The sequence below is a fragment of the Cydia strobilella genome, chromosome 1, assembly GCF_947568885.1.
Source record: "Cydia strobilella chromosome 1, ilCydStro3.1, whole genome shotgun sequence".
Taxonomy (NCBI): Eukaryota; Metazoa; Arthropoda; class Insecta; order Lepidoptera; family Tortricidae; genus Cydia; species Cydia strobilella.
Genome location: NC_086041.1, coordinates 13,973,295 through 13,998,037, shown reverse-complemented (window position 1 = coordinate 13,998,037; position 24,743 = coordinate 13,973,295). Strand labels below are relative to the sequence as shown.

At 36.9% G+C, this 24,743-nt stretch overlaps 2 protein-coding genes and 1 long non-coding RNA gene across 4 annotated transcripts; all 3 read right to left on the bottom strand.

Annotated features, from left to right (window-relative positions):
• Positions 1-1,699: 1,699 nt before the first annotated feature.
• On the bottom strand, positions 1,700-5,932 carry LOC134746557 (protein jagunal). Its single transcript, XM_063680974.1, has 4 exons — positions 5,672-5,932; positions 4,697-4,838; positions 3,410-3,643; positions 1,700-1,937 (listed from the first exon to the last, which is right to left on the bottom strand). Exons 1-4 carry the CDS (start codon positions 5,758-5,760, stop codon positions 1,806-1,808), a joined length of 597 nt encoding a protein of 198 aa, XP_063537044.1. The 5' UTR covers positions 5,761-5,932; the 3' UTR covers positions 1,700-1,805.
• A 4,761-nt stretch (positions 5,933-10,693) lies between these two features.
• Positions 10,694-16,321, bottom strand: LOC134741410 (fibroblast growth factor receptor-like). Of its 2 annotated transcripts, XM_063674189.1 has the most exons (12): positions 16,227-16,319; positions 15,276-15,503; positions 14,284-14,484; positions 13,534-13,715; positions 13,087-13,237; positions 12,754-12,986; positions 12,287-12,533; positions 12,009-12,198; positions 11,824-11,923; positions 11,471-11,664; positions 11,197-11,334; positions 10,694-10,829 (listed from the first exon to the last, which is right to left on the bottom strand). In XM_063674189.1, the coding sequence occupies exons 1-12, from the start codon at positions 16,279-16,281 to the stop codon at positions 10,724-10,726; spliced, it is 2,025 nt and encodes a 674-aa protein (XP_063530259.1). In that variant the 5' UTR covers positions 16,282-16,319; the 3' UTR covers positions 10,694-10,723. The 2 variants fall into 2 exon arrangements, with proteins under 2 accessions (XP_063530259.1, XP_063530252.1); XM_063674182.1 differs by lacking the exons at positions 12,287-12,533; positions 12,754-12,986 and having other exon boundaries at positions 16,227-16,321.
• A 2,922-nt stretch (positions 16,322-19,243) lies between these two features.
• LOC134747146 (uncharacterized) lies at positions 19,244-20,792 on the bottom strand. Its single transcript, XR_010128297.1, has 3 exons — positions 20,783-20,792; positions 20,321-20,457; positions 19,244-19,356 (listed from the first exon to the last, which is right to left on the bottom strand). It is a non-coding gene; the product is annotated as an uncharacterized LOC134747146 (long non-coding RNA).
• Positions 20,793-24,743: the final 3,951 nt, after the last annotated feature.

The following is a 24,743-nucleotide window of genomic DNA, read 5'->3' as shown; positions in this document are numbered from 1 at the left end:
GACCTAAAGTCATATAAAAGAGATTTGTGGTATTAGCATTAGGTAAGTATAATTGGTTCAATTGACCCGGGCAGTTCACTTCATGGTTTGCTATTGTAAGTATTGGGTTGCATTATTTGCATCTCTTTCCTAAATATTATGTCAAACAAAAGTGACGTCACCTTCGCCACCTAGTAACAAGCCACGGAGTGAGTTGCGGTTGCGGCCATAAGGGCTCGAATGCCAACACTTTTTTAACGACGAATACCATTCGCCCAAAATTCAACTACAATACCTGTTTAATAAACTTTATACTTAAACTAGAAAAAATGTTGTCAATGGCGTGCTAACCGTACTAATATACATACCTTGTATTACAGTTTATTTACAAAATGGCTAGGATAAAACAGACCAGAAATTGTAACCTTAACATCATTGAAAACATCTTAAACAAATAAGCATCAAATAAAATAACAAGTATAAAAACAACGCATAAGAGTTATTAATTATTATACCATTATGGTATAGATATTTTACATGGATTCTTACAATAAAATTGACAGTGTTCGTAAATCATTTTCTCACTCGATCACACAGGCAGTAGTATTTTTTATTCCACAACAGGGACAAATAGACTTAGGAAAAGCTTAGCTGTACTATTTAGCGCATAGTGGGGATTAGAGAAATAAATAAAAGTGTTTATCAGTCTGGGAATTATAGAATGTGTACTGACAGAGACAGTGCATATAATGCAACGTGCATATAATAAAAAGAATGACTGAGGAACTAACATTTAAAGTATTTATCAGTTATGTCCAAGTTGACATCTTGATCCGAAAAACCAGGTCTGGCGCACCAGTTTACGTCACTTCGAGCTGCTCCTTTATAGTAGGTATGAAAGAAATAATTAAGAAATTTGTTTAATACTTAATTATTTCACTGACACCTATCCCTCAAGTCGAACTAATAACATAAAATACGTCAAGTACATTTACAATTACATAACATTACATTAATATTATTTAATTACAGTTTCATCCGATTTACATAGGTTTCAATAGGTACTGAGGAGTATGATAATACACTACCCCATTGCCGACATTTAGCAGATGATGACGTAAACTTGTATCAGTTGTCACACGTGGTCTCGGAGCGCTATCACTGGCGGAGTATATTATTGTACCATACCACAATTTAAATCAGAGTTTTAATACTATATAAGACAACCGGAGACTATACAACTAGACATGAAGTGGTTACAATCCTCTGTTTGTCCTCCAATGTTTGTCATGTGCTCGCATATTATTTTAATCAAATTTTAAACCACTCTTTACATATTACACAGCAGAAATATTTTACACCCCCATCTAAATCTCTTCCGAATTATCTGACTATAAGCATTAAGGTAACTCTTATTTTAGTACGACAATTAGAAAAACTAACTACTGACAAATGTCCATCGGACTATTCGACTAAAACATTAAAATTTGTAAAGTGCCCCAAAAATCTGTCTGTCAGTAGACATTACCTAGAATACGGTGTTAAGTGAGTGTTACCAGCGGAGTCGCAGCCCCGGTAAAGGAGGACTGTCCGCCTGACCCCCTGTAGGCCGAGCACATGATTGGCGCGACAGTATCTCGCCGCGAGATAGACTACCCGTCTTTTACTAACTGTATGAATTAAAGGGGGACGGGTAGTCTATGTCGCGGCGAAATACTCTCGCGCCAATCACGTGCTAGCCCGGTTGATTGAGCAACACTTGGCTTGGCCGGAGCCGTCGCCTGTCCAGTGTCGCGGAGGGTCCACACACACTAACACCTCGAGCCCTATTCGGCTTTCCTGAGCGCGCCGCGCGCGCGCCACGCCTTCAGTAGGTTCATAGAGAAGTACAGCTGGAAGAAGTGCACCTGCGACGCCAACAGCACGAACGCGTACCACAGCAAGCCATAAGGGAGGCCCTGAAATATAGACACAACTATATAGGACTTTTTCTTTTCCTGTGTCGAAACCTATTTTGTTATCTTTATTTACCGACGTAAATAAAGGTAACAAAATAAATTCGCGATAGACCCGATTGTAAATGTGATTTAATATATAGGACTTTGCATTTGTCATTAACTTTAGAATTCGTCATTTCACGCAATATAACACTAAACAAAACCTGACGCAACAGCAACACAAGTAAAAGAAAATCTATTGTTTACCTTTACTTGTGTTGCCGTTTCTTTTTTCTATATTATTTTCTTCTATCGAGGTGTGTAATCATTATAAACACTATAGTTGGTCAGGACTGTCTCATTTCAAACATAGACAGTGAGAATCATACTATCTTTCTCTTACACTAGTACTAGCACCCAAAAGAAAAGGATGAGTATATTTTTTTTGATCTTATTTACTGACAATTTGGTTTGACCATCTATAATTCTATTATACTGTATTTGTACAAAACACATATTCTTTATATAGTTTGTCAAGGGACTGTCTCATTTCAAACATAGACAGAGAGAATCATACTATCTTTGTCTTACACTAGTACTAGCACCCAAAAGAAAAGGATGAGTATAGTTTTTTTGTTCCTATTTACTGACAAGATTTGCTTGACCAACTATAGCTGGCCAGAGGAATAAAAAAAAACGTTTTTTTTTTTTCCAAAACATGTTTAAGTTACAGTCATGCAATATACACTTATCCCTAGCCCAAATACCAACTTCTCTATGTACCTATCAGGGACCGGACAACCCTTTCCGCGATAAAACCCTTTCAATGGGCGACACTTAAACACGGCTAACACATTGAAAGACTTTCCCTATTGAACTGCAAGCCCATTCATACCCTTACCTTTGACTAACCCTTACCGAAGAGCTAACCAAAAATAAGGCTAGCTCTTAATAAGGGTTACCCTTATCTTTAAGCGCTTCTTATAAAGGTTTCCCTTTGCGTGAAAGAGACAGGATTAGTATATATCTACGGTAGTGTATGAAAAGGAAAGAAAATACGTGTCTAGTCAAAGAACGCCGCCGTCGCCGCCGACGATCGCTCGGATTCGAAGTAATGTGTGCTTTATGAACAAGGTAGACGACTTAAATTAGCACGCTTATATGCTAAAAGGGAAGCCCTTTATAAGGCTAACCCTTATAAGCAATATGCAAGGTGTTGGTGAGCGGACAATAAGGGTTTTGTAAGGGTATTTGGGCTACCGATTACTCAAATGTGGTAGCTTTATATAAGGGTTTTTAAAACCAAAACAAAGGGTTTCGTCTGGCAAAGGGTGAAGGGTGAGTTAAGCCTTATGCAATACCCTTATAAAACCCCGATAAGGGATAGCGGGCCGGTCCCTGGTACCTATACTAAAATAGAGAACTACTTGAACATTATGCACGGTATTTTTGAGATATTGGCACACTAAAAGAGAATTTAGCAGAATACCAACCTGCCACAGCTCTACCTCAACCTCTGAGCTGTCATCTTCATCTTCATCCCTAGAAAGGTACCGCCAGACATCCCCACAGTAGTATATCACGCAATACAGTAGTGGCCCGAAGCCCAGCGCACCAATGCCATACATGTAGCGCCGCAGCTGCCGAATGTTGTTGCGCTTGATGGCGGACAGGCCCAAAAATGACAGCAGAAGGGACAGGCACCAGATGTACTCCCACCAGAGGGGCTGGAATTTGTTGAATAAGGTATTAAAGTATGTAATTAATAATTCATCAAATGGATTCAAATAAGTAGTGGTAGTGAATTGTTAATAGGCTATTTGAAAGCTAATATGGCTTGGGCCTGGTAGTCACTTCACCATAGCCGAAACTAAGGTCAATGAAGAAAAACCTGTCAAGTGCGAGTTCGTTTAACTCGCGCACCGAGGGTTCCGTACAGACTTTCAATTATCTCATGAAACTATAAGCAGAAAACACTTTTGATTTTGACCAGCAGTATACTAAGCATAAATGTGTACAGCGCCATCTATCGGCAAAGTGTTGAACCAATTTGCGCGACCTGTATGTATGTTGGTTTTTCAAGGATAAACGAAATAAATATATACAAAGGAAAAAATGACCAAGGCCTCCAGTGCCCCGGGCGGGAATCGAACCAGCGTCCTCCGTTTACGCGACAAATGCCTCATTTCTAGGCCTATATATTAGATGCTTTCTATTTGATATATTGTACTAGCGAAGCATTGGTAAGAGTGAATGACTTGAAATCCGGAGGTTGCCAACTTAACCTTTTTGACGCTGTGTCAACCACAAAAGCTGTCATCCAGACGGCACGTCACCGAAGTGTCAAATCTGAAACTGAACTGCATATGCATGTAGGTCTATGTTGCTCTGTGGTCTATGACCGATTAATCGGTCTTTGGCGTTGAATCTTGGCGTTTGGCGGTGCGTTGGTGCGTATATATTGGTCATTGGCATCCAAAAGGTTAAACCCAGACTCGTACCACTATTTCAGCGGTTATGTACAATAATATATCATTTGATATTTACTAGTCACTTTTTGGTGAAGGAAAACATTTTAAGAAAACTGGACTAATCCCAATAAGGGATAGTTTCCCCTCAGGGATGGAATGTTAGATGGCAGTTGCTTTTGTATAAACTAATGCCTATGCCAATTCTTGGGATTTGGCCCCAGGCTCCCATGAGCCATGGCAAAAACTGGGATAATATTGTGCTAATTTGTTTTTAGACTAAATTAATTACTACAATAAATTACTAGTCACCTGTGGTATCTGTAGTTCCTCAATCTCCAGTATGAATATGTCAAGTTTGTCCAGGATGTCTGCGGAGAGCTTGGCAATCATCACAAAGAACAATACATGGTGAAAGAACACACAGTACTTCAGCCGAGATTTGTTCAGTGCACTGCAACATATGGAAAAAATATTAGTGCTCATTACAATGTCAAAGGTAAGTAAATAATCTACTAGTATTATTTTCAGTTGAAACCTAAGTAAATTGAAAACATTAACATTATCATAAAAACATGCCACAGGAGGCATAGTGACTGCAATAAAACATTTTTTTCACACACATTTTTTTTGCCTTAAAGACTATACATTGATGGCATAAACCTCAAAGGAGACTGAACACTAAAAAAAGTTTGGAGTCTGGTTAGTTGTGTGGAAAATACTTGGGTATGTAAAAAAACTAAACCTTAACTTGCCAATATAACTAGTGCAGTATTTTATGCAGTAAAGTACACATATGGGATTCAACATACTTGCCTACATACAATTTGAGTACTACCTATTCAATGTGATATGTAGAACATCCATATCAAAACACAAACATTATTGAACACAAATAGCCAGGTCCACATAGAGCGAGCATATGCGCGAGGCACGTTACACGAGCATAGGCTACACTGGCCGGCCGTTTTGTGCGCGAGGAAATTGCCTCGCGCGTATGGTCGCTCTGTGTGGACCCGGCTAATACAGCATGCAATCTAATTGTTATATACCACAGCAATACAAATCTTTGCCTAACGAACTAGTGTATTCTATCTATTCTATCTGGATGTTTCAAATAAACGGTGCGAAATGTTTCTGTATCTTTGGCTTCTGTCTAAAAATAATTTGAGTGAGCGAGCCGTCCCCTGTCACAAAGCTATGGGTTCTAACCTTTTAAATGATTTATAAACTTCCAAACACATTCTTTATAGGTCACAATATTGTTAAATAACATTTATATCTCACCTTATTTGATACTGAGCCGCTATTTTTTCCCTATGTTCGAAGTCAGCGCCGTTCGTACCTGTTACCATAACACCACCTCTTGAAGCCATTTTCGTAACTTAATCGCTGCTCAAGGCAGACCGATGTATACCAGACCACTGTATAAAAACACTACAAGTACACCATTAATATAGATTTGTCGTGAATAAGAATTTTCAGTCAAATTATGAATATATTCTGCCAGCCGAAAGAAATGAAGGATCGAACTGCCAAGTGCCAAATGTGCCAACGTTTCAAGGTTTTTGGATCTCGTTCGGAAATAGTGAGATAGGTTTGACAACCAAATTTTTACAATAAATTAATAAAAAAAATAATAGAAAATGACCAAAAAATATTAAATTATATCGATAAATTAATATACTTAAATATCTGTATAAAGAAACAAGAGTTAAATGAAGAAGATGAATTGAAAAAAGTCTTGCAGATTTAGCGCTATCTACTGAGTGTATCATTAATCATTGTGTACACAAACATGTCGACCGATACACGATCGTAGTTGGTGTTTTTTTCGCTAGGTAGCGCTTTTGGTATTAAATTGAAATTTGTACTGTATTCTCATGGATAAATTATAGCAAAGATAGATATAACTCCGTAATAGATGGATACAGTCTAAGGAAAAAACGTGCCTCGAAAATCAAGAAAATTTGATTCTCGTTCAGAGGGCGCTACTAGTTTTGGCCTACAGTCGTATAGATGGCGTTGACGGTTCGTTTGTTATTTAACAATTTTAACGCATATCAGTGAAAGAACATGGGTCAAAATCATAAAAATAATTAATGCAAATAAAAAAAATCATTTATCTATATTTAAATACATTCTATCGTATTTTTATAAATCTTCATTTTTAGTTTTAAAGTGTGTCGACAAATGGCAGTGAATTTACTGGGGTTACAAAATTTACTATGACAGTACCGCTCTAGTATAAGTTACTCATTATAGGAATCAAGAGGAATGCAAAAAAGGTTTAAACACTGGATATAGTGGCTTAAGTGACGGATCTTTTGAGCTACTGAACTAAACTGAACTAGTGAACTAAAAGAGTGAAGTACTTAGTACTGATTTTTGTTTATTGTGGCCTAATGGCAAACCGATTGCTCTAGCGAAATTAGTGGACTTACAATCCATGTACCACTACATACCTGAGGATTGCCTTCAATTTTATAGAACGCTTCAAAGTTCTGAAGAAGCTACTGATGATGTTGATGGGTTTGGTGGAGTTCCGGACTTCGAGATCATAAAATACGATGATGATTTAATTAAACAATATATGTTTTTGATAACTTTTGGAACCATATCAGCTAATTTTTGGCATAGGTTCTAAGCTCAAAAGATCGCATCCTATTTTTTTTGTAATACATTTTCAATTTTTTGTTTGTTTTTGTATGTTCCTCATTGTTATTTATTATTTTACATATTCAATTTATTTTAGATATATATTTATAAAATAATACACTTAAATTCGTTTTGGAACGTTTATGCATAATTGCTATTTAACAAGGTTCATACAAAATTAAATTTAGCAAAAACGTTTCAAACTCGTTTTACCTATTTATATGCCCCTTGTATTATGTATTTACAAAAAATATGCATATCATTCAATAACCAGTTTGGCATTCCACAGCAAAACCAATAGTATTTGCCTGAAATAATTACAGGGAAAAAGTGTACCACTAAAACACAAAATTGCGTTTATCTCAAAATGGGGTCGCTGTGGGTTGGAACGTTTTCGCGTAACTACGTCCAATTTAACAAAAGAAGACAACACGGCAGCACGTCTTACTTTGTCGGCATTTGTTTTCACACTACGATGACAAGTAGGTCCGCGGCGGCGTTTCGTTTCACATGTGCGTTTCGTTGGTGCTGTCATTTTACGGGAGCAAAGAGTAATAATGTTGCCACCTTTATTGTAAATAGTCCATTGATTCTTTTGACTAAATACATAAACTTAAATACACCATAGTTATTTATTTTGGTAAAAAATATTTTTTTCTCTCGAACATATTTAATAGCAAAAATGGATCAAGTATATGTGGATCGTTTATAGCAAAAAATTAGAAAATAATATGTTATAATAAAACGTTCCAATTTATTTAGAACAGTCTTCGCAGCTTAAAAAAACAGTATGGATTAATCTAAAAGGTTTCAAATTACATGGAACATTTTGCAGGAATAAAAAATCTATAAAGATTTTGCAAAAACGTTCCAATCCACATGGATCATTTAAGAAACAATTAAATGTGCGTTTTATGAATTTAGTATAATGTTCCAAGACAAGTGGAACATTATAACGATATGTTATTCCATTAAGAGTTTTCAACAATATGTTTCAGTATGCATGTAATGTTTTTACTTTATTTTGAGTACACGTCCTTGGAATAATGGTGGGTTGGAACATTTGGGTCAAACTTTTTTGATGAAACTAACCTAAAAATACTAGCATCTTTGTGTGCACATGATGTAATATGTCAAAAATAGTACCCTGGTTATGGTAACTCATTTTCGAGTGACTTGTGGGTTGGAACGTTTTCGCGTAACTACGTCCTAATGATGTTGGTTTTGATAGAAGATATTATTTTTTATTTAATTTATTTTAGACTATTATTAATAAAAAATTCGCCTATATGATAGGTTATATAGTAGGTATATGTACCTATGATGGAATAATATGTTAAGATTAAAGCGTTTGTAAGGATTACTTAAAATGAATGATATAAATTAGTTTTCTTAAAATTAGTTAGTAGTTACTTTAAAAAAAAATGCTATAATTGTATTTGGGATTTTTTTGAATGTCGCATTTATTATTATTATTGATAATTTTCATAATTACGCGTTTTAATATGAACCGGCTCTTTCAAAACTTGTAGCAGCTCTTTCAATACCGAATTGTGATAAAAGAGCCAAATGCCCCTTTTTTTTGAAATGCATATTTCGTTGATTTTTATATATTGTTTAAGATTTTTCTGTACGAAATTACATACTCAAATAAATAAAGAATAATTTACAAGTAAAAGATTAGCATTCATTTCATTGTAAGTAGTATTTTTTCCTCCGTAAAGAAAACTGGCTCTTTCATGCCACTTCTCCCCTATACAACGTAGGAGGCGATGGCGAAATACCGAAATTTATAAGTGAAAGAGAAAAAGGATTATGCTGCCATACATTAACCTGTCAATACATGAATATGTCTTTCTCTTACCCCTGGTCGCTCGGTTTCATGTCTATAACTACTATAATACTATGACTATGATTATACACGATGTATGGACTGACGTATGGAAGGTAGAGGGTAGAGGTAAGGAAATGAATCTTCGTGTATCAAAAAGTGACCGTAAAAAACAGTAAATAGGCGGCGCCACCTACTTACCTAGACCATACACCTAGTATTTTATATGTATTGATGTGCACCCGTGCGACCGTGAGGGATAGAATATACGCTGCAATGCGACAAAATTAAAAACGGAGCACATGTTCTGCGATTTCGGTGGTCTATCCAGGTTTTCCCATATTGCCTTAGATGGTGTATCCCTACCAGTCTGTTCCGACTTCCGGTACCTTGGGTCATTGATCCAGAGTGACTTACACATGACATGACCGTGACGTGAAAAATAGAATAAATGCGGGATGGATGAAATGGCGACAGGTCTCTGGAACAACTTGCGATCCACGAATGCCTCTACAGGACGATCGTGAGACCTGTTGTAATGTATGGATTAGAATGCTGGGCGACGAAAGTGACGGATGAAAGAAGAGTGCACGCAGCGGAAATGAGAATGTTGAAATGGATGTGAGGAGTGACGAGAAAGAAGGATCGGATTAAGAATGAGTATATTAGGGGAAGTTTGAAAGTAGCACCAGTAACGGAGAAGGTAAGAAGTAGTAGGTTAGCGTGGTATGGGCATGTGATGAGGAGGGATGAATGCCATATAGGCAAAAGAATGTTAGGGATGAATGTTGATGGACGGAGAGCGAATGGTAGGCCCAAAAAGCGATGGATGGATTGTGTGAAAGAGGATATGAGAAAGAAAGGAGTGAGTGCTGAGGTGACGAAAGATAGAAAACATGTTGTGCCGACCCCACATAACGTGGGATAAGGGCAGGAAGAAGAAGATGCTATCTATTTATGTTATTCTCAATTCTTAACTACACTTCGCATACATATGTATGGATGCATACTTTGCATAGGCATTTACCTATGTAGGTATGGGTATGAATGTAGGTAAAAACACATTAAAAAAAGTTTTCACTTGCTCACCTATGGACTTAGTTTCCACAATTACTTTTTACTAAGAAAGTACGCCAAGTCATCTTTCGGTGCTTGGTCCAGTAAATACTTACTATATACTAGTTGCCATACCAACACCAACATAATATCAACGGTCTCTTGGTGGTCGTATCATATACCTACGTTATTTACTTTTTTGCAATTGGGGGATAAAATAATATTAAGGTGCAGTAGGCTCAGAGAACGCAGTTTTTGAAAAGTCGTACGGTAGGTTATGGTCGTATATCGTATACCGTATACCAAAGAATCTTTGCGTATACGGTTGCCAGAAATTTTATTAGCAATCTTTGAAGCCTTTCTCTAGGGACTTATCGATTCGAATCCTGAGTTTTTGACTTTCGCTCAATAGAAAAAAATCACGAACTTAGGTCTAAAATGCACGTAGGTACTTTACATTTTTTTAATCATAAATTTTGCACAAAAACTAATAATATAAAAATTATTTCAAAAATGAGCAATATTATGCTTGAGGGAACTCAACGATTACTTTTTTTATTATTAAAACACACAAAACGTTAAAATTCAAAAGCATGGTATCCGCGGTCCCGAGCACGCACATCTATCTCGCTCGACACTTACGCTCTGTGAGAGTGAGAGAAGAATAATTAATACTACTGTAAGTATAACGAATAACATTTCTTGTATTAAAAAAATGACACATTCTTACGTAGCTAACTTGTTCCATTTTAAATACATCTGTTGTATATATAAATAATAAATAATGTATTTATTTATTGTAATGTACTGGCGACTATCACTTCTAACATCTCCTTCAGCTCACTGCATGAGGGCCGGTCATCTGGATTGAAGGAGCAGCAATGTTGCATCAACTGGTACCTGCGGAAAATAAAAATCATAACATATATTATTAAATTATTACCTTACTGAAGTAGTGCGTTCAGTACGATTTAAAAGTAGAGCAACAATGAGACTGATGAGAGGACTTTAAGAGTTACCGACTTGATCCCCTTGTATGTATATAGCAATGCTTTCGGATGTCTGTTCTGATGGTTTTAAAATTATTGAGCTTTTAGATGATTTCTCCGAGACTCTGACTATTAATATTTGTTGGATTATCCCCATATACGGGGGTTAAATTGGTAGCTTTTAAGTTTCTCTACCATTGGACTTTGTTAGATCCTTACAGAACGCAGCAACAGGTATATATAAAAATGATGGATCTTATAAGACCCCAAGAACCTACATGTTCTCGCTGCAGTTGTTCGGCCGTTGCATTCGCTTGCCCTGTCTCAAATAATTGTACAGAAAGTGCACGGGGATTTTGGCATATGGAGTTTCCCCGTATGACATTATTTCCCAAGTGAGCACCCCAAAGGACCATCTGCAAAGTCAAAATATAAAGTAAAAACAATTGTAAATGGCGAATTAATGTTTTTTAAATAGGTAGGTAGCCGCTGTAGTAAGGTTTGTTAACAAAACATTTGGACAAAGTTAGATGAATGATTAACTTCACTCACACATCGGACTTCGTGGTGTAGTAGTTATGGCAGAGCGACTCGGGCGCCATCCACCGCACAGGCAGCTTGCCGGCCGTGCGCTTGCGGTAGTAGTCAGAGTCGCGCACGTCGCGCGCCAGCCCGAAGTCGGCCACCTTCAGCACGCGCGACCCCGACACCAGCACGTTGCGCGCTGCCAGGTCGCGGTGGATGCACTAGATAACGATACACTTTATGTAGTTACCTACTACCGTGTGGCGCGGTCAACAGCTGATTAATAATATAAATTGAATACCTAATATCTCTTTCTTATTTGTGTAAAAGAAGAATACATAATAATCGAAGAATATTACAGAAATACAAAGCAGACTTACGCCTCGTGATGCCAGGTAATCCATCCCTCTGGCCACCTGCAGAGTAAATTGCACTAACTCATGATGCTTCAGATGCATTTGGTCTCCGCTTGGAACATTACTGCTCATGTAAAATAAAACAAAAAAGGTTTTTTTTTGTAAATAGGTATATTTTAGGAACTTGCTAGAATTTAAATTCAACTTACTCTGTATAAGGTTTATGTTTCTTGAGGTAGTCGCGCAAGCATCCGTTGGCTGCGTATTCAACTACAGCGTAAAGCGGACCACCTTTGGTGCAGCATCCCAGCAAGTTGATGATATTCTCGTGCTTTCCGATCATTTTCATTATCTCTACTTCCGATACAAACGATATCATGTCGGCATCTGAATGACCCTCTTAAAAAGAACATGTATGTAATTATGTCACTAGAGAATATTTTTGCCTTTTCTGTGTTAGGTAAATTTCAGACTTTCAGTAACATACCTTTCAGCATTTTAACAGCAACAGTACTGGGGAAATTGCTCTGCGATGCTTCATGACATTTTGCCTGGATTACCTTTCCAAATTCACCTTCACCAAGGACTTTTCCCAAAGTCAAACATTGTCTATCAATTTCCCATTTATTGTCGGGAGGAAACATATACTCTGAACCGTTTAGGATATCATAATCAGGAAACCTATCAATTATGTCTGAGACCCTTTGCTTTTCTATCCTCACCTTAGGAATTTGCTAAAAAAAAGTTAATAATTAATTAACTCTCGTTTCGTGGCACAATTAGTATATTTGTACATACTAATTTTGCAGTAGGTACTAGTCGTAGCTCAAACTGTGTATTCATTGTTCAATGTTACGTTTCCCACTGTTGTATAACTTAAGTGGACTAACCTTTTCTTAATGTTCATTTGACCTTTGCGTACCTACCTATCTTAGATTACGATAAGTTACTTACCAAAGTACCTTTAGGAGTGTAACCGTTGCTCCTCTCCCTTTCTATGGAGACAACTTTCATCCATTGCTCAAACATCACCTCTCTTGCCGTCTCAACGGCATACCGCTTTAAAAGCCTCTCTTTCTTAAATTTTAATAATACCACTAGCACTACTACGAAGCTAACAATCAGTAATGTTGACAAAATAGGTGTAAGCCATTTTGAAATACTTCTCTCTTTATTTCCAGGAGCACCTTAAAACAAGTCAGATTTAACCTTAATTTAATTACATGTTTCAATTTACCTATCGTTTGATTTAATTTCATATAAGTAATAAAATTGTATTAAATTTACCATTTGAGGGTCTGCCCAAAACAGCCACTTTAAGATAACCTGTAGCCTGGTCTGTGCCAAGCGAATTATTGGTGGTACAGAAGTACCAGCCTTCATCCATTTCCGTAGCATTGCGTATTGTCAAGGTATTATCGGAAATGGTGTATTTATCCTAAAAACAAAACCAGATTCTCACTAATCATATTATTAATTTTAAAATTTAGTCTGTCGATTCTCCTTCTTGTGTCTACTATCATTATTACCATTATTATCAAACTCATATTATATTATATATGATTTAAAGCGTATGGAGAATATGGAAGATAATCTTTTATATTTTTTAATGCACAGAGTCTAGTCTAGACTCTAGAGGGACATTAACAATGCATCCAACATCTATTCCAATATAAGCAAAATCCAATATGTCGTTAAGTTAAACCATTTCGATAGGGTCGTTAAGTAACTAACTTTCTGAGTTAACAAATCTTGTGTTGCATTACGTCCAAATCCGGGAATCAGCTTTGCCCATTTGACAGAATAGTCCGTAAGGTTCACCGTCGGGCAAGACAAAACAACGGAGTCACTGATAACGACTGTCGTGTTTACAGGATAACCTTTTCTGATGGACGGAAATAGTTTAGGGTAGCCGGCTAAAAATATAAGTAAATTGTAAAAAAATATGATTATGAGCTGTTACTTGATATTAAGTAGTGTGCTTTTTTATTTCATTTTGTTTTAATAATACATTAAAACATTATTCCTATGCTATTGCTTATTCATTTAACATCTTGGATTAAGTTATTTATAATATGAATATAAAAGTATAATATATACATGGGACACGTTGTAAATGTACCATCACGCTCCGCGATTGTTGTTATGCCATTTAGGGTCCTAGCTAAATTGGTTGTGCAATACTTGCGCTATGGAATGTCCAATTTAGCTAGAATCCTAAATGGTTTAACAAACACGGAGCGTGACTTTACAATAAATGAATTTGATTTGTGTACCATTTCGTACTTTGTCACAGTGCAAATCAATAAATAATCAATATGTCAAAGCCGCTAGAGATCTCATATTACTTAAAGTACGAAATGTAACAAAAATCTAATTTATATTGACCGGACACTACATACTGATAATAAAACCGACAAGCTTGATAAATTCAGTACTCTCTGGTACTATCAACAAGGATATGCAATGTACTTTCTTTCTTACTGATTATTAGCCGATGAACATGCTCCGTGCAACCCAATGGGTTACAGATACGACACGTGTAATTTCCACTATCTTCGGCCACTAAATCATTAAGTAATATACTCCACACGTCATATGTTACTGGAAGTACTCCACCACGGTCGGTCCTTTTCACTGGCGTTATATTATCTTTGTACCAGGTAATGTTTGGGGTTGGTGTACCTTAAATGGAACCAAAAATTTTTATTCAACTACAATAAATGTCCACATTAGTAACCAGCAATATAAGCAACATCTTAGCCAAACCAATCAGTGTTTAATACCTAGCAACGGAAGGGCAGCTTACATTCACTCGGGTTCATTATACATTACCCTTAACCACGTTACGAGTTATATACGACGAAATTAGCACCTGAGGGCCTACCGCGAACCACGTTCGACTTGTTGCCTCTCTGTCGCACTTGTAAATTCGTACGTAAGTGTGACAGGGAAGCAACACGTCAAACGTGGTTCGCGGTAGGCCCTCTGAGGCCCTATGGCGAAAAACGAAAATCGAAATTTCTTTATCTGCCTCTCTATCGCTCGAATACGCAAGCAGGATTAATTAGAATACCGGTGGCTTTGAAAAATCAACTTAATTTAGCTCAGGAATGAACCCTTAACAGTGTAAAAAAAATACACCGTGTTTTTTTCTCTTATCCTATCTTCGAAAATCTGTGTATATCTACATGAATATATATAAATAATTTGACCTTTGGGCATTTACTTTAGAGTTGGGCAGTGCATAATTTATGTACATATGTCATGAACTCTCATCCAAGTGGAAAAATAAACTATTAGCAGGAAAAAACAAATGAGTCCGCGATTATGACGTACCAATACCAATGGGAAAAACCTTCTGTTAACCATTCTGTGCTTGGGATGCTATTTACCTTATTAAATGCATGGGAAAAATAAAATGGCGATGCTTCTATTTTAATAATTCCATCCAAACAAAAAGTTTAAGACAGTACCTTTAGGTTCACATTTCATTACAAATGAATGCCCAATATCCTTATACTCATCTTCAAATTCATGTTCAACATTTTTAAAAACTGGAGCTACACTATTCGATGATCTTCTGTTTCTCGTTTTCTTGTCGTTTTCAAATAATTCCACTTCATCATAAGGTACGTAATATACTTCCATCAAAGGTTCAAATACACTCCGCGGTAACGAAACTGTATATTTTGCTGAATTCACTTAAATCAAACAAAAAATAATCAGTTTTGCCAATATATATTTAGAGCATTTTAAGGGGAGAATGGTAGGCCAATTCGAACAATGAGATACGACATCTACTAAGTACTAGTACTAGTTTTTAGAACAAAAACGATATTTTGACATATCTAATGTGACCTGTAATACCTTATTACCAATAAATTATGTCTATGTCTATGTATATGTCTATGTCTAATCCATATCGTTTTTAGAACTAGTAGATGTCGTATCTCATTGTTCCAACTGGCCTGTGGGAAGATCGAAAGATCAGTTATGATTACTGATTAAGTATTAGATGTAATTATAGGAATATAGTCTAAATAATTTGATAACCGACTTTAGTATTCCCAAGAGAGGAGGTTCTCAATTCGGTTGATATTTGTTACCTCAGAACTTCGTCGTCTCTAAACCGCTTTGGCATTTTTTTAGGTCTTGGGGCTAATTTTCATTGTTATGACATGAATAATGGTCGTAAATAAATTTAATCGCATTACAAACTGTTTTGTTAAGTCAGTTTTCTTCTAATAAAGATTAAGTATTTTGATTTCTGTTGTTTAAATATGTTAAGTTGAACCACAACTGTAAATTAAAATATCTATCGTGTGCTTAAGAAAAAGTAACCAAAGTAAAGTATGCATAATAGGTATGTAATATTTTATTATATACTTCCCACACATCGTCGTCATTATAATGAAAAAACTTACCCAAATAGAAATGAATAACGAAATTAACACTTATTATAGACACAAACGGTAACATCTCCCTATAAACGGTAAGCGGTAAGAAATTTTTCAAGGGCACAACTTTATTAAAAATGAACAAAAACACATAATTTACAACATGGTAGCAGTAAAACATGCTGCAGCACCGGCACTGGCTTCTTAAAGAATAAATGTCTAGGTTTTACAAGGAAACTGTGTGGAGCATGGATGATTCAAACCAATCATAATATAGGTACTCCGCATTTTCGTCGCACCGCCAAGACGATCATGCAGGTTGGGGAGTGAAAAGCAGGTTAAAAATAGTATGCATCTTTATTTAACCGAAATAAAGTAAATTATTTTTAACCAAAAAAGAAAGTTAATTACTTGGTATCAAAATTGACTTAATTATGATCATTCGTTAATTAACTCTGCGTAAAATATTAAAAGTTGTAGACATTTAACGTGTCACCGGCTACGCTCGTAGCTCGTAGCTCTTGCTGGCAGTGAAGGTGTTAAGTAATACGGTTGCTAGTTACTACCTATATTAAAAATATCGATATTATTATTCTTTCAATTGCTTAACCTATTATAAAATGTAAAACAATAGTATTGATCCAACATACCGTAAAATATTCAATAATATTCGTAAGGTCTATTGACAAAAAACCATGATGAATACAATAAATCGGAGGAGCGTTTCAATTTGTGTATAAGTATTTTACAAAATAAAAGCATTGGTCGTTGCAGACAATATTAAAGACATTTATAACAACATATTCAACATTTATGACATTCATAACAACATTTAATTTATACATCACTAACACATACATTCCAAAATACGTAGAACAAAACATTTTGCCCCTCACTAGCTCGGAAAGTTGTCTTTTATCCTTTAAAACAAGCGGGGAAAAACGCATTTTATCCACTAGTGGGGAAAGTAATTTGACCTTGGATGGAGCATGTTTAAGTAGCTTGACAGATAACAAAACGTAAAACGCACATAATAATGATTCGTTTGATATTAATTATCATTAAACAAATGGTTTGAGAATCTAATAAAAAATACCAAATTTAGCTTTATTTAATGATTTTATGTCATAAACCTTAAAGTTATATAGTCATAAGAAACGTTTGTTTTTTAATAATGATGTTAAATATAATTCTGAACGCACAAGTTGAGTCGATGCAACTTCAAAACGCATCATTGACATTTTATACGTCAGAAATGTCCACATTGTTAACAAAATTTTTACTTAAAAACTTCTCACGTAAAAATACAGAATTTCCAGTTTTTTGTTATAATATCGTAAAATAATGAGTGATTTCAGTGATGAAGATGATCTAACGCCTGTGGATGTTGCACTTTCCTCGCTATAGGGAGGTGAAAAGTTTTGTGTTACACACGGTTGCAAATGATAGATAGATAGATAAACCATTTATTCGTTTGCCACAATACACACATATTAAAACAGAAGAAACACAAGAGATACAAAAAAGCAACATTAAGATAAAAAAACAAAACTTAAAAAAATAAACCGTAGAATTGCTGTGTTCGTTGCAGCAAAACAAAAGGGTTCTGGCTCAGTTATACACTCCGCTCTTTCGAGCGAAGCACTGGTAATTCTGCTAGAACCCAGGTCACTAACAGACTATCAATGTAGAAATATAATGTTATAATAGTAATGAATAATTGGCCTATTTCTAATAAAATTGCCATTATAATGTCTGAATAGAATAGATGTGTCGTAGGGATGTACGAGTATAGGTGTGGTGAGTGTTGGTGCGCATGCGTATGTGTAGTATTAACAAATACAACTGTAGTGAACGTCCTACAGACTACATCCGGTAATCTGTAACTAAGTACCCGTACGGAATACCTAAGTATTGTTTATTTAAAAGGTGTTTTTTGAAATGAAACGAATGATTTTTTTGTTTTAAGGCATCTTAATGGTGGGGGGATATTATTCCAGCACTTAGTTGCCAGATACCGGAAGCAGCCAGTAAAAGCGACAGTTTTGTGCGGGTGCGTTTCTTAAAGGCAACGCCTGGTGGATCTGGTACCGTGTCTTTTGTGAAAGGAGGAAATGTGTATTTTTGAGTGCAGATATTCAGGTTTTTTATCAGTCATGACACTAAACAAAAGACTTGCAAGGTTTAGGTGTTTGCGAGAATGTATTTTACTTCTACGCTCAGGATTCTATTTTAGAACCACTCGCTTCGCTCGTGGTTCAACTATAGAATCCTTTCGCTTGCTCGTGTGTCAATTCCACACTCGCGGGTAAAATACAACTTTGCACCCTTGTATAACAAATAACTATTATTCGCTCGTTTTTGCATTTCGGTTTACAGAAGCTAAACAGAACAGGCAGTGAGCAATGGTTCCTAAAACGTGTTAAATTTATATTGATACATGGGCATGAAATTTTGATTTCCTGGTTCCATAAGACAATATTCGTTTTAACTTTTAAGATTCGTTACACCCACTCAATCAATTAAAGTGTAAGTGATGACTCGGATTAGATTCGTTGTTTGTTATGCCAGCATTGTCATATATTCATTCAAGTTTTCCCTGAAACAATGTAACAATTTCCTATTAGCAGTTCCTATTTAAGGATGATCTGATCAAGCTAAGCTGTTCAGTGTCTATTTTAAATGCACGATTTTAATCATCCCTAGCAATGTCTTCTTAAACGTCAAACGTAGGCATTTGTAATTGTATGTTGTAATTGGTTTATAAATCTCAGTTGCTATACGTATTGCGTATTGGCTGTATGACTTTGGTGACGCCTGGTGATCATGGCCAGACAAGTTAGTCGTATTTGATAGAATACATTATGACACATTGTATGAAAGATTTCGCCAACGACATTTTACATTTTGCTACGACGTTTAAGTATTGTTTGCTGTCCTTAAGTAGCTTTAGATGCCAAAAAGGTGAATATAATATATGTTTGCCGGCATTCTGATGAATTGGCTAATAGACCGGGTTGGTCATTTACTGAAAGTAGGTCCAAGGGTTCAAGGGTCTCACGGAAGGTTCAGCATGGATTTCACAGTGCCGACGATTTCTTCGAATGTCGGCCGATCTTCGGGTTTGAAGGCCCAACAGCTTTTCATCAAATCGTACCTTATAACAAACAGTCACGTTTTACTTAAATATACCTACGTCTGGATTACTGTGATTTTGCCTAAAATTATACCTACGTATGTAATTATCCTATGATTTGCTAGGTTATTACCGCAAGTATCGAATTAAAAAACGGTATAGCTAATTGCGTATTTTGTATTGGAATACTTATTGAAAAAACCGGCCAAGTGCGAGTCGGACTCGCGTTCCAAGGGTTCCGTACATTACACAATTTGCACAATGTATTTTTTATGTAAAACGTTAAAAAAACCCGTAGGGGTCGGATCAAAAAGTAAGTAATTAAGTCCGACACACGCTTGACTGCACATTTCTAATAGGTTTTCCTGTAATCTATAGATAAAGATCTATTTTTTGTATTTTTTTCAAAACTTTAGTCCCAGTAGTTTCGGAGAAAACCGGGGGGAATGGTCATTTTTTGCCTATTTTCTTGAATAACTTCTACTGTTTATCCTAAAATTATAAAAAAAAAATTTAAGTTTCTCACAATGAGCTCTTTCATTTGATATGTTACACGATATAGTTTGAAAAACTTTATTTTTTAATTTTCTCATTTACCCCCCGAAAGTGGCCCCCATGTTTATAATTCATTTGTTTACGTTACATGTCCGTCTTTGGGTCACAAACTTACATATGTATACCAAATTTCAACTTAATTGGTCCAGTAGTTTCGGAGATAATAGGCTGTGACAGACGGACAGACAGACAGACAGACAGACGCACGAGTGATCCTATAAGGGTTCCGTTTTTTCCTTTTGAGGTACGGAACCCTAAAAACGATATAGACGAAAACAAAAAAAAACAAAAATATAAATTGTATGATACTTACATTGTTTAATTAAAATCTATTTCAATAGAATTACTTAATGTGCTACTTAAACGTCCCATACGTGTGAAAAGTATATGACATAATTTTCACGTGATTATCCACGATATGTATACGCACATTTCATTGCTACAGTCATCTGGCTTTTCGAGCCTGTTATTAGTTTCTAAATGGTTGTACAGCTTGTGAACTGAAATTTTGGCGTAAGGATTTCGCCAAAAGTCAAAATCTCCCACGTTATCACGCCAAACGACCACCTGTGAAACATATAGCATCAGTGCCTAAACATTAACTCATAAATACTGCGTACGCGTGCTGCACGTCTATCAAGAACTTTTTACAAGTTCATTTGAACACTCCACAATTTTTTTACTTTACTGCCCTAGTTATGTACGTACATAACTATAATGTACTATGTATTGTTTTATAGGAATAATAAAGGTCAACAGAAACATTGCCCGCAAGGGGGCGGGGCGTACGGTTTTTCTGACTCGAATTTTCAAAACCAATATCGCTCGTGTTACACACGATGTTTTTCATCACATTTGCAAAGAAAAGCGTAAAAGCAAATCTCCAACTTACACATCAGAACCTCGCCTCAGAAGCGCCTCGTAGATACATCTGGCGACCAGAGGGCTGGCAGCTACTTCGGCCACAGACTAAGTCTGGCAATCCAACAAGGTAACGCTGCCAGTCTTCTAGGTACCATAACACATGATAGCGACGCGGGCGCAGCATGGTTCCATTTTTATCGCCTCTCACTATGCCCGTCACTTTCGCACTTACATACTTATTAGAACGTGACAGGCATATATGGTGACAAGTGATAAAAATGCGAGCGTGCTACCACCTCTGGGTAGCATTTTTTATTTATAAGTTTATTTTAATTTTATAATACATGTAGTTTAGTTTATTGTTTAGTTTAGTTTATTAAATTTTACTGTACTTTTCTCACGGTCATTTTATGCCCCAATAAAGTTTCCTTTGTAATACAATTGTTAACCCCATCTTTTCCTCCTCCCCATCCCTTACCTTTTAACATTTTTACTGCTACCACAGTTTTAGCATCTTCTGGGACTACTCCATGTGACTCAGCTTTTACTACTTTTCCGAATTCACCTTCTCCCAGCAATTGTCCAGTAAGATAAATTTTACATCTTGGTCTGGGTTAGTCTGTGCTTTTCTATTCTGACTATCGGCATCACCTGAATTATAAAAACTACATAATTAACAAGTTGGTTAGGTTAGTACCTACTTAATTTAATTACAACTACATATATATATATATATATACATATATATATATATATATATATATATATATATATATACTAAGGTTTCAGCAGACATGATCGGGATCAGGACAGCTCCAAAAAGGTAGAGTAAACACCGACAATAGGCTATATATATATTAGCCGATCGCAGTACTTAATTGAGGCGGCGGGTTGGTCATCATCATATTATGAGTTTTTTTTTGTATAATATAGAGCTACAAAGATATCTTTACCACTTCTCCTGCTTCCGATGGTGGTTTCTCCACGGTAACTTTTTTTAACCAATATTTAACAATGACGTTGCCGTTTCGCCTTCTGTGGACCGTTATATATACCAATGATAATAATGATGGTGAGGAGCAACACGACAGCGGCAGCTATTATTCCGACTAGTTGTTGGTTTTGGTTTGCTTTTTTGGCTTCGTTTATTATTTCATCCGTTTTTCTATCAATCTCATTGAACTCTTCGCCTGAATAGTGGCTTTTATCTGGATCTGTAAACATCGCCCATAATCAGACATATATAGATGTTTTCGTGGCAAAAACTAGTGTTTGAGAAAATGAAACATCGATAAATCTGTTATCGATAAGTCATCAATTAATATTTAAAAGATGTAACTTCTACTTGCTGTAGGTAAGTTACCGAAAAATTACAAGAATGCAAATCAATTACAAAGTGGTACATAACTTCTTTATTACATATATTTTGTACTTAAAAATTAAAACGTAAACTGTAGTATACAGTGCCAAAAGAAAACTACCAATATATCAAAAGAGAAGAAGATATCGAACGTGTTGTGTATTTCGTGGTATATAGCTATCTTCTTATATTTAATAAATATCTATAACGTTAAGGTAACATCGCTGACATACATGTCGATCACTTTATTTTGCCACAAAAACTTCTATGACTGCCCATAATATATGAAAAGTGACCTACTTTATTTTCATCGAACCCAAATTTATATTCCAATATTGTTAAATAAAACTTTAATATAATTTATTTTTAGGACATTATTGATATTAATATAATATTATAAAGTGTAAGGGTTGAGTGAAAATATCACATGAGTTTCTATATTTTATTTGAAATAATAGAGAAATTTCACTTGCATTGCAGAAAACATTGATGACCAAGAGCGATATGGCTTGCGAGTTTTGCGACTTTCAAGACGAAGCTCGCGGGTTGATATTTTACGAGCAGTAGACAAATAATAGACATAGGACAAGAAGACCGATTCTAGTGTAACAATTTGTTGTTAACAAGTTGTTTTGATGTTATGTTAGTTTTTCACCTTTCTAGCACCAACGATCACGGAGCAAAGCCGCGGATGGACAGGCGGACAGACAGACGACGACGAAGGCGGACATGGCGATACTATGTATAAGGGTTCCTAGTTGACTGCGGAACCCAAAAAAGGGATGCTATTTCATATATTACATTTTTTTTATTTTATTAGTAACGATACGTTTACTTACCATGTTCGACGATTAGATATTGGTAAGAAATCGTTGCTGAGTTGTTTTTAACCAGAATACACATTTAAACTACGTTGTTGGTATCCCGGCAATTTTGCAAACGATAGCTGGGATCTGTTTTTTTTTATGAAATAGGAGGTAAACGAGCAGACGGATCACCTGATGGTAAGTGATTACCGCCGCCCATGGACACCCGCAACACCAGAAGGGTTGTAAGTGCCTTGCCGGCATTTAAGATGGGAATACGCTCTTTTCTTGAAGGTTTGAAGGTCATATCGGTCCGGAAATACCGCAGGCGACAGTTCATTCCACAGTTTAGCTGTGCGAGGCAGGAAGTTTCTAGAGAAACGCACAGTTGAGGACTGCCAACCATCTAAGTGGTGAGGATGGTAATGTTGTCGCGTAGGGCGATGGCGAAAAGAAGCGGCAGGGATTAATCCGAACAATTCCTCGGAGCACTCCCCGTTATACACGCGATAGAAAATGCAGAGCGAGGCCACATCTCTACGCAGCGCCAAGGAGTCAAGCCTTTCCGGAATACGCTGGCAGTCGACAATTCGAGTCGCTCTTCGCTGGATGCGGTCCAGAGGGAGAAGCTGGTATTGGGGTGCCCCTGCCCATAGATGAGAACAGTATTCCATGTGTGGGCGAACCTGCGCTTTATACAGCTGTAGGCGGTGGGCCGGCGTGAAATACTGTCTCGATCTATTGAGCACACCGAGTTTTTTTGAGGCTAATTTGGCCTTACCCTCTAAATGGCCGCGGAACTGGACTTCACTCGAAATATCGACGCCGAGGATTCCGATACTGGCTGCGGCAGTCAGGGGAGTGCTCTCAAAACGAGGTGACACGACAAAATCTAACTTTCTGACTGTGTCTTGGCAGGGTTAAAACGGACTAAGTTTAGTCGACCCCATTCAGAGATTTCTTTTAGGGAAGTCTCAATTTCAGACACAAGCTTGTTCCGGCTCTCGATGACGTTTTCCCGAGAGATATTGGTGCGGCCGGTGTAAGAGGCATCACCCGTACTATCATCAGCATAACAATGAATTCCGCTGATTTGCAGCATGTCATTGATATGCAGAAGGAATAGCGTGGGTGATAGCACACAGCCTTGGGGGACATCAGCATTCACAGACATGGAGTCTGAGCATTCGCCGTCAACTACGACCTTTATGCTTCTGTCTGCAAGAAAGCTACTGACCCATACACATAATCTCTCGGGAAGCCCATAAGATGGTAGCTTCGAAAGAAGTGCTTTGTGCCAGACGCGATCGAAGGCCTTCGCTATATCCAAACTAACAGCCAATGCTTCACCCTTTGTCTCGATCGCCTGTGCCCAACGATGTGTCAGGTAGACTAGAAGATCACCAGCCGAGCGGCCTCTACGGAAACCGTATTGTCGGTCACTAAGCAACTGGTGGTCCTCTAGGTACCGAAGGAGCTGGCAGTTGATAATGGACTCCATTATCTTCGAGAAAAGGGAGGTTATAGCTATTGGCCTGTAGTTGGACGGATTTGAGCGGTCGCCTTTTTTAGGGATCGGGTGCACCAAAGCTGACTTCCACGAGGTCGGGACTACGCCGGAAGAGTAAGAGAGCCGAAAAAGACGCGTTAAGACCGGTGCCAACTCAGGAGCACACATCTTCAGCACGATCGCAGGGATTCCATCGGGCCCACTCGACTTATGAGTGTCGAGGGAAAGAAGTGTTTTGCGCACCGAGCTTTGGTTGAACCGGACATCAGGCATATAGCTCTCGCACCGCGGTATGGTCGGCGGCGCGTTTCCT